The 11,080-nt window shown below is 42.0% G+C and overlaps 1 protein-coding gene across 1 annotated transcript; it reads right to left on the bottom strand.

Moving 5' to 3' along the window:
- Positions 1-3,713: 3,713 nt before the first annotated feature.
- On the bottom strand, positions 3,714-9,173 carry LOC141162706 (uncharacterized). The gene is made up of 5 exons (XM_073649074.1): positions 9,080-9,173; positions 7,812-7,911; positions 7,557-7,640; positions 5,440-6,063; positions 3,714-3,894 (listed from the first exon to the last, which is right to left on the bottom strand). Exons 1-5 carry the CDS (start codon positions 9,171-9,173, stop codon positions 3,714-3,716), a joined length of 1,083 nt encoding a protein of 360 aa, XP_073505175.1.
- Positions 9,174-11,080: the final 1,907 nt, after the last annotated feature.

Raw genomic sequence — 11,080 nt, 5'->3', positions numbered from 1 at the left:
CAGTAATTTTTTACAAAACCCTCAAGGAGATGCTCATAAGAATGTTATATTAAAATACCAAATTTATATTTTTGTAAATGACAAACAAGACTATAGAACACACACAGGTTTTAGACAACAGAAAATATAAAAAAAAAAATCACAGGGGTTTAGACCACAGGGGAAAAGGTGGGTATGTGAAGTGGAATTCAGTGATCCGGGAGAGCTCTTTTTGATTTCTCTACTTGATTATTTATAAATTGGTCAGAGAAAGTGGAGAGAAGATTTTGACACAATTTTTTTTTAAGTTTGAAAACACCGCTTTAATAATTGGGTTTTGTTTTATTTTTCTATGCTATTTATTAATTCACTTTTATTTCAATTTATTGTATTTTTTATTATCTATTTTATTTATCACTTGTAAGCTAAAGACAACATTAAAAAAGATTAAACCAGGTTCAACATTTTCACCTGTCCTTTGGAAAGATGATGAGTATATTATGTCTGGGGGCCAAGTCTGTAAGACTGAGTAATGGCCAAGTACAGAATTCGACTATCTTTGTTAGTCTCGTAGATATGAAAAACAGAAGCTCGGTACATGTTCAACTAATCCTCCCAGGTTCCCTATTCTTGTTGTTGTGGAGGTGCCAGCACTGGGGGCCCACATTGAAAAGACACCTCCTACATCCACTTACAAAAGTAAGAAGAGGTCAAGAGCACAATTGGTAGACCAAGAGACTCCATAGCATGGCTATGAAGAGGAATGGGACTGGTGGGACTATACCCATAAGATATTGGTAAGAGGGAGCCATACTATAAAAAATATTTGATACTAATAAATATATGCATTTACAGATATAGTTCAAAAAGAAAGAAACTAATACAGTTGGCTTAAATTTAGGATGACATTTGTTTAGGGAACATTGGCAAAATACATGAAGGCTTGACAAAGGTCTTGTATGGTCCAAACTTTTTCTGTATTTTGGGGGTTTATTAGGCTGAAATTAATTAGGGAATTGGAGCTTTGTAATTAACTTTTTTTCTTGGACTGCTATCGGGAAATAAATAGCGTTCCTGTTTAGATGTATGTATTTAAAAAACATGGTGTTGATACATTTGGATCATTTGTGTATTTGCCATACATTTATGATGTACACTATTATGATAGAATAAATATCCCCCTACCTATTTTTCTCTAAGTGCCATATTTCACATGGTAATGAAATATCCCATATTTACATGGTTGTACATAGCTCCTCATCTCGTCCCCTATCTGTCGGTGTCCCCCAAGGCTCAGCTCTAGGGCCCCTGCTCTCTCCATCTACACCCTCATCCTGGGACAGCTCATAGAGTCTCATGGCTTTCAGCATCATCTCTATGCTGATGACACACAGATCTAACTCTCTGGACCTGATATCACCTCCTTACTAACTAGAATCCCACAATGTCTGTCCGCTATCTCATCCTTCTCTGCTAGATTTCTAAAACTTAACATGGATAAAACTGAATTCATCATCTTCCCCCCACCTCACTCAACCCCCCATCTGACCTATCCATCAAAGTTAATGGCTGTCCACTCTCCCCAGTCCCACAAGCTCGCTGCCTCGGGGTAACCCTGGATTCTGATGTCTGCTACAAACCACATATCCAAACCCTTTCCACTTCCTGCCTACTCCAACTCAAAAATATCTTCCAGATCTGCACATTCCTCAGCAAAGACTCTACCAAAACACTAGTGCATGCCCTCATCATCTCCCGCCTCGACTACTGCAACATCCTGCTCTGTGGCCTCCCTTCCAACAATCTCGCACCCCTCCAATCTATCCTAAACTCTGCTGCCCGACTAATCCACCTGTCCCCCGCTACTGCCCAGCCTGGCATACAACAAAGCCATCCACAACCTGTCTCCCCCATACATCTGTGACCTAGTCTCCCAATACTCACCTACACGCAACCTCCGATCTTCACAAGATCTCCTTCTCTACTCCCCTCTTATCTCCTCTTCCCACAATGGCATACAAGATTTCTCCCGTGCATCCCCCCTACTCTGGAACTCTCTACCCCAACATATCAGACTCTCGCCTACCGTGGAAACCTTCAAAAAGAACCTGAAGACCCACCTCTTCCGACAAGCCTACAACCTGCAGTAACCACCGTTCCACCATACCGCTGCATGACCAGCTCTACCCTCACCTACTGTATCCTCACCCATCCCTTGTAGATTGTGAGCCCTCACGGGCAGGGTCCTCACTCCTCCTGTACCAGTCACTCACTCATTTTGTTTAAGATTATTGCAAGTGTTTCAACTATGCATACCCCTTTTTCACATGTAAAGTGCCATGGAATAAATTGCGCAATAACAATAAATAATAATAATAATAATAGCTAAGCATAAACATCAAATGCTACAGAAGCCTAAAAATATAGCGGGTAGGAGTGCAGTATCCAAAAAAATACATCACCTTAGTTGGGTGCTACATCGGCTGGGGGTGGCAGCAGTTTGACACATGAATGGGCTAACTTAATGTCTCCAATATGGGAAGGATGCTCTTTTACCCTTCTCCAGTATACTAAATCATTGGAATTACAAAATTATTTTACATACAGAATTTCGTTGTCCTTTTTGTTCACGCTTCAGGTTACCTAATCTCAGTAAATCTAGTATTTTTTTTGCATAATTAAGTACCCTTTTCTTTTTAAAATGGAGGACACTTAAGAGGCAGAAAAAGAAATAACCCAGAGAATGTTAGTGTTTACCGAAAACTGAAGGTGATTAAGACTTCACAACTAGTTTATAATGCAATCCTTCACAGTGTCCGCTCCGCAGAACATTTTGTGTTCCCATACTTATAATATTAACGTTTTGCTGCAGCAATCAAGCTCGTTCCTTTTTCTGGTTTTCTTAATATTCTGTATTTTACAAAAATTTACTCTACAAGCCGTCATTATTTGCATTCAATTAGAGTCCACCTGCAAATTACCATCTATTTGAGACATCAAAAAGGTCATACACAACCATCAATTATCTATATAAGCATCCAAAACAGTGAAAGAATAGTTTGATTCAGAGTTGGATCTACGTTTGCATATCCAATCTGTAAGTCATGCAGGAAAACATAGCCACAGTACGTCCATAAATATCAATGCATAGTTTATGTATTATTTTTTATTAATATTTTGTACATTCTGGTATACCATGTATCATGTGCATCCAAAGTCTATGAAAAAGTTCCTTGCAACTTGATTCTAGGAATATTTTACCCAAATTCTCCCTTCTTTGTGCATCCTTTTCAGGGCCATAATGAGCATCACTTGCCAAACAAAACTTATCAGTTGCTTGTATTTTATACAGGACAGTTCACAGAAAAGTTACGATACCTTAATGATTACATGTCCTATGTGTGAAACGATAACACAAGACAATGTCATGAAAAGCGGAAGCAAATCTTGCAGAGACCGGGGATAGGCCCTCTCTTGTGAGCACACTTCTATCTATCTGCGAATTACTTCCCGTTTACGTATGTAATAAACACATCAGCGGTTGTCACTGGTAGTTATTAGACTACGGGACACATGATACCAAACAGGTAGTAAGATGACGCCCGGTCATTGCATTAGCAAACATTGATTAAAAATTATTCCAAAATTTTATTCCATATCGTAAAAATTGGCACTCACAAAGAATAAAAGCAAAATATAGTTCCTATGTATTTCAGATTAGAAAAAGTTCCTAATCATGGCTCTTGTTGAAGTAAAGAAGAAAAATAGGGTACAGATGAAAAAAATACAGATCTAGAGAAAATCACAAGGGCAGGGTTCTCAATCATTGGTAAATGTGCCACAGCTGGCACATGGGTCATGTCGGCCTGGCACATTTGGTAGCATGCACATGAAATTGTGCAGCCTTTGGCACAACTGTAGGTGCACAGGTTCATGGTGATAGCCGGACTGTCTCGATTTTAACCCTCCGTCACATACAATATCGGTTCTAACGAGTTCACATACAATGTGACTGTCAGGCGCAGGCTAGAAAAATACCTATAATATCTAATGTTTGCAATTTCAGTGCTCTAAAAGTGATCAGTGACCTTCATAGGGATGTAATAAAAGAGACTACACATAATCAGGTGCAAAAAAAAAACATTTACTTAACATAAAACTAATAACAATGAAATACAAACATTTCAAAACTCCCGCCAAATAGTCCCCAGTTCGACTCTGTCCAAAAACTCTACAAAGAAAATTTATGGAAACAAACTTAATTTTAAGGTACCTTAAGTACTATTAAACACATATTCAATCAGAATTAGATCCTGAAGTTTCCCCAGAAAAATTACACTTGCAGAGCAAAGAGCAAGAATTACACATCATTTTTGCATGTGTCAGGCAGATTGCATTATGACATTTGTGACATTCATAATTAGAAAGCCTTCTGATTCCGCTTTCCGTGGTGCAGGTGGTGCATCTCCTTCTTTTGGGAGGTGGTGCAGGTGGTGAATTTTCACTATCATCTTCTGGGCGGAATCTTTTGAGCTGAACTTGAAGGCGAGAGGGGATACCGATTGTTTTCATACTTCTCCTGCGTAGCTCTCCAAGCACTAGTTCATGGGCCAATTTTTTCAGATAGAATCGTCTACGGAGTGGTTCAAGCTTGTTTTCAAGGTAAATGACTTGTGAATTTATACCACCCAAATTCAACATAGCAAAAAATATGACCATTGGCCAGCGTTTGGTGTTTCTGCTGACGTTGAAAGTTGAGCACATCTGATCAGCTGTATCAACACCCCCTTTGGTTGCATTATAAAATGTAATTATCTCTGTTTTTTTTGTGCCTCAGTCCCAGGATCGATGGCATCATCATCATGAAGTGTTGATAGAAGAAGTACAATTTTTTTTGCTTGTGGTACATAGGAAACCAAAACCTTTCCATTATGGAATGCAAACATACTGCTGTACTGTTGTCTCCCTTTCACACTTACAAACTGTGTAGGCAATTCTTTTTTATTTTTTCTTACAGTTCCAACACATGAAAGCTTCTGCATTTTCAGATAATCAATCAGATCACAATTTGAAAACCAATTGTCAGCTGTTATATTGCGACCCGATCCAAATAAGGGCTCAGCCAGTCTTTTTACAACATCACTGGGTTTGTTGCTGACACAGTAAGGACCTTCTGGTTGTTTTCCTGCATAAACTTCCAGGTTGTAAGTGTAGGTCTTACTGGCATCAACAAGGGCATACATTTTTATTCCATATTTGTTAGGCTTTGATGGAATATATTGACGAAAGGCACATCTACCACGAAAACCAGGGAGCATTTCATCAATAGTGAGATTCTCCCCAGGGCAATAGCTTTTTTTACAGTTTTCAACAAATTTTTGGAATATATCACGAATTGGAGCAAGTCGGTTATGTGTTTTACGTTCGGTTCGGGTAGTTCTGTCGTCAAACCGAAGGCACCGAATTAGAAGCTTGAATCTGTTTATGGACATAACAAGGCCAAATTTTTCAACTCCATCCCCATCTTTATTCCAAAGTTCCTCCAAACTTTGTCTATTTGCCCTATAAGCTCCTGCAAGGTATAATAATCCAAAAAAAGCACGCAGTTCTATTTCATCTGTGGCCTTGATGGTTCTGTTGCAGATGAACTTGTCCTTTATAATGTCTATATATTGGTTGGTATATGTGACAATAGAGTCCAGAATGTCATCTGTGAATAAACTATTCCAGCATTCAACTGCAGTTTTTGCATTACTTGCAGTTCCTATAACTGCAGGAAGGTGAGTAATAATGTTTTGAGGTTCCCTACGTTTTTTCTGCAGTGGCTTCTTGTTCCATTGTTTTTTTTGATCTTTTCCCATATAATAAGATTCTACATCTTCATCCTCATGACTGTCACCATCTTGCTCTGTTTCAGAATCCACTTCACATACTTCCACCTCATCATGAGAATCAATCTCACTTTCCTCTCCTAAATCCTCATTCAGTGTGGGGTCTGCATCATCTAACAGCATGTTTGTTACTTCCTCAACATCAAGGTTTTTTGATAAATTGTACATTTTCCTCTCCATTTCAGCAGATAATCTAAAGCAAGAGAAGGAATATGTGTTAGGGAACTACTGTATATGACGCGCCCCCTGGGCCTGTGCTGCGCAGGGGATACCCGGAGCCGGGCCTTCTGTAAGATGCTGGGGGTTGTAGTCTCCGTGTGGCGGCGACCCGGTCCGTGCCCAGGGTGGTCAAACCAGTGCCAGTCTATTGGTATTGTAATTGTCCGACTACGCCACCCGTGGATTGCGGTCAGTGGGGACCGCCGCTGTGCTGCAGACCGCTGAGGCTGATGTTATATGCGCAGCCAGGAATGGGATGACTCCCCACAGGAGAAGTATTGCCTCAGGGCAGCTAATGTGGATGACGGGAGTGATTGTGTGAGCGTCCCAGGACCGATGGTGCTGGTGCGGCGATGAAACACAGAGACTTGTAATTGCAGTTTCCAATGCTTTACTCACAGTTGTTATTCTGGTCGCTTGTGCACATGAGGGACCGCCTGAGCCGTGCTGCGTTCACCAGGCAAGGGACTCGACCAACTCCCAGGCAATTCCAGAGCGTGGCACAGGGCTCCCTTCCTTTCCTTTCTCTGGCCGTCCCCACCAGTGACCCACCTTTGTCTAGCTCCCTCGGGCCTTCTCTTGGCGAAACCTATCTCCGGTTTCCCTGACCCTATGCGGTATGCTTTCCTGGTGGATGTAGTGAGGGGTCGCACCAAGATGTGGTAACAACCTCCGGTCTTTGGCTGAGGAATTTGTTGCCTCCACCAATTTGGGTTCCGGTACCCTGTTCTGCCAACCCTTCATCCTGTATCTCCTGGGCATATGGGGTTCCTTCTGTCCTCGTGTCTCTGGGCCTTTCTCTGTGTTCCTTGCTTCCTTTCTCCTCTGTTCCAGTTCCTTTCTTACTTTCCTTTCCGTTCCTTCTCCTCTATCTTTCTGCTGTTTCTGGCCTCCACTCCAGGCCTGCCTCTGGAGCTGGGCCCAGACTGAGCCACAGCTCCCTGTCAGCCCTCTCTGGCTGAACTCCTCTCTGAACTCGCTCAACTGACTGACTGTCCTAAGATGGTGCCCACCTTATATACCTCCTTCTAACACCCGAGCCCAGGTGACTAGCAACCAATGGGCTCCTACCTATGCCCAGAGACCCACCCCTATCTGCTCCTACACCACTGGGTATTCCACCCCCCGCCCCACTCCAGCCAGGGACAGATGCTGTCGTGCCTGCACTTCTGTCTAGTGGGAGCACCGTTGAGCTGTCCCTCGGAAATGGGGTGTGTGTGGTGCATGCAGCTAAACGAATCCTGGTCCATACTCCATCCTTACCTGGGAGTGGAATATCACACCTCTGGTTTGAGGTGCAATACCCCTGTAGCAGCCGAGCCCTCGGGGTGCTACATATATGCCTGAGCAGCACACTTTCTTTTTTAATCTGCCTTATTTCTATGAAATATCCTCACACTTTGTGCTATACATTCATAAAACAAGCTAAATAAACAATTGTGATGAATAAAAACATAAAATACCAACCTTATTGAGTGTGACGTGTTCACATACAATGAGCCTGAGAGATTAGCGCAGTTATATCTGTCCTCCTGAAGCTCTGCAATCCAACTGTGGTATGAGGTTTCACAGAGCTGCTAGAGACAGGAGACTACCTGGAGGGAGGGGATTTCCTCACAATCTGGTGAGGAAGGAGAAATGAAAGTAAAAGAGATGTGCCTGTCAGGCCTATTGTATGTGACGGAGGGTTAAAAATTAAGCAGTCCGGCATTCGCCATGTACTGTGGTTGGGTAATGGTGGTGAGATTTTGAAGGCTTCCCCTAAAGCTATTGACCAGCCATGTGTAGGTAGGGTTTTGGCCACAACAACCAGATCCAAGACCTTTATCAGTACAGTCACATGTTTAAAGATGACCTGTCACCAAATCAAAAGTAACCAGAATTTTCTTATAATGTATTCCCGCTGTTTCACTGAGTATTCCAGTCTTTGTTTTTTGTCACTCCGCCGCATAGTTCCAGAGATATGGGATTTCTATTTAGTGCTAATTTTTCTGGTCTCTACTAAGATGGCGTGGCTCACAGAACTCTCTGGAGATGAGTCTTCAGGCTGCTCTGCATAATTGCCCTGTGAGCAACGCCCAATTGGTAGAGACCAGAGCAGGTAGCACTCAATAAAAAGGCCCGTATCTCAGGAACCATATGGCGATTTACAGAAAACTAAATATGGAATACTCAAAGGAGCAGCGGGAATAAAATAAAAGCAAAACCTGACCACTATTGACCTAGTGCAGTGCTGGCGAACCTATAGCAATTTAGTGTTTGATAAATCTCCCCCTTCATAACCTCATTACACTTTCTGTCCACCTACTTTTGGAGCAACCTATATACAAGGATGGGGGCAGCATATATACAAGGATGGGGGGGGGGCAGCATATATACAAGGATGGGGGGAGGGCAGCATATATTCATGGATTGGGGCATATACCAAGATGGGGGTGAGCACATTCTTTATTTCTGCGGTCTCATACCCCAGCTCCTTCCCGTGTCTGCTCTATACTGCCCTCGCCTGCTCTTTGTATCAGTTGTTTTTTCTAAACTAAAACCTCAATATTTAGGTTAAATTGCCGTGTTGGCACTTGGCGATAAATAAGTGGGTTTTGGATTGCAGTTTGGGCACTCGGTCTCTAAAAGGTTCGCCATCACTGACCTAGTGACAGGTTCTCTTTAAGGATCTGTTCATATCGGGCTTCTAATTATAACAAAAGCCAAACGATGTGCAGGTTGTATTTGAAATATCCCAAATGTAACAGGAATTGAATGGAGCCTCTATCCAGTCAGACCTAATTTACTTTATACAATTAATGTTATTTTGTATGATGAATTTTATTTTTATTATATTTCATAACACCTACAATTACTATATACATGTTGTATGTACTATAGCTTCAGTCAAAAATGTCCATTTCACAGTGCTCCAAAATCCACCAGTAGTTTTTTTTTTACTTTGGTCGTTTTTTTTTTAAGCAGACCTATCTATATGTGTGTCAAACTTGATATCTTGATAAGGTTGCAGTCTGGTCTTCCAGACTCCTTTATCAGATTACAAGCCTGCTTAATTACACGGAATGTTCCTTGAGCTCTCATCCTTCCTCCTTGTAAGTCAGTGTAGGCATTCTCCTATTATCACACCATTTTTGCTTCCTATCGGTGCAGCAAAATGTGCACCACTTGTAAAAGTATAGAGATTCAGAGGAGTAATATGAAACTCTTGAGACCCAATACAATATGTGCAACAGCCCCTGCACCTACCATTTCTTAAAACAGGCATCTTCGTATGTGACAGAAGGGCTGTTTGGACACTGCAGGTGTCACTGCTACCTCTGCACCCTGTACAGCAGTGCCTATAATGTGCCAGAATTGACACACCCACACAATAATAAAAGCAGAAAATTACCACTGAAGAAGAAGGTCCTAGCTGGGTAGTACCTAGATATTTCCTTTTATAATATCTAAAAAACAAGGCCGTTAAGGCACACTTTTTTCAATAAACAAACATAGCAATTGTAACAATTAATTTTTAAATGCGTTTAAAGAGTTAATTCCATCTCCATAACTGGCGATGTTAGGATAGCGCTTGTAAAACAAGCAACTTCCCAATTTAATTTGTATTAATATTTGCCTTTTTCTCCTGATACTTACAAGTTTATTTTTCTATTGTTTAATGCTGGTTTCCAAAGGGAATGACTGAACTTGTGCAGTGCTTACAAGATTTTTCCCATTGAGCTTGTAAGCACTGCACTAAAGCTGGCTGGGATCCCTTGAGTGCACTGTTGCACCTGATCCCATCCAGCTTCAGTCCCTTTGTGCTTCCTGATGCTGTAGAGGCAAAACTGCTTCACATAGCAGCATCAGGGTTGCACAGATTTGGCGATGATTTTAGCCTGAACTGTTACTAAATCGGGAGTGAACTGCCCCCCAAAATAACAGATCATCTACATTGGGTGAAGTGTCACAAGCTTGACCAAAGACAATCAGAGATCAAGAGAGAGAAATAAAACTCTTGCCTACCTGGTGCCTGGCTTTTTGGTTTAAATTACCAGTCTCTGACTAGCTATATGCTACAGACTGTAACCACCAAGATGTGTGTGCAAGATCGTAACCTTCAAGCTATGTGCCAGAGATTGCAACCACCAAGTTGTGTGCCATAAAATGCAACCGTTAAGCTAAGTGCCATTGTCCGTAACCACTAAGATATGTGTCGCATCCGGTCTAAAGCCCCCGTCTCACATAGCGAGATCGCTAGCGAGATCGCTGCTGAGTCACGGTTTTGGTGACGCAACAGCGACCTCACCAGCGATGTCGCTATGTGTGACACTTTGCTGCGATCAGGCCCCTGCTGTGAGGTCGCTGAACGCTGCAGAATGTCCTGGACCATTTTTTGGCCTTTGCCCTCCCGCTGGTCAGCACACATCGCTGTGTGTGACCAGCGGGAGCAGCGATCAGGTTGGTAACCATGATAAACAGCGGGTTACTAGGGGCGCACGCGCACTTAGTAACTCGCTGTTTATCATGGTTACCACTCTGCTACGTGAGCGGTAACCTCGACACTCTTACGCATGTCATGCTGTCCTCTCCTTCAAGGAAAAGGTCAGCATTTGCAAATTGCATAAATAAAGAGACTGTCAACAAGATCAAACCCCCAAAACTGTTTATAAATGCATGTAAGCCAGTAAAATGTAAACCTGAGCCGTAAAAGCTGTAGAAATGGAACAGATAATGCACTCACCGACAGTGTTGCTTGATAATATTCCTGTTTATTCGGGACTACACATGCGGAGTGGTGGTGCAGGTTCTGGAGTGCGGAGGTAAGAGGACAGTAAAATGTAAACACATTAGTATTATTATATTCACAATGAATTGCCTGAATGCAAAGAAATTCAGAATTTTTGCTGTATGCATTAAGTGCTTTGTCATGCCCAGAGCACTTAACCTCAGTAGACAGAGTTTCGTTATTTGCATCGTTAGCACCTCCCTGTCTGTTGAGTGATTGT

This window comes from Phyllobates terribilis, unplaced genomic scaffold (assembly GCF_046119375.1).
Source record: "Phyllobates terribilis strain yellow unplaced genomic scaffold, ASM4611937v1 Scaffold_9__5_contigs__length_417890890, whole genome shotgun sequence".
Taxonomy (NCBI): domain Eukaryota; kingdom Metazoa; phylum Chordata; class Amphibia; order Anura; family Dendrobatidae; genus Phyllobates; species Phyllobates terribilis.
This window is presented reverse-complemented; position numbering and strand designations above follow the sequence as displayed.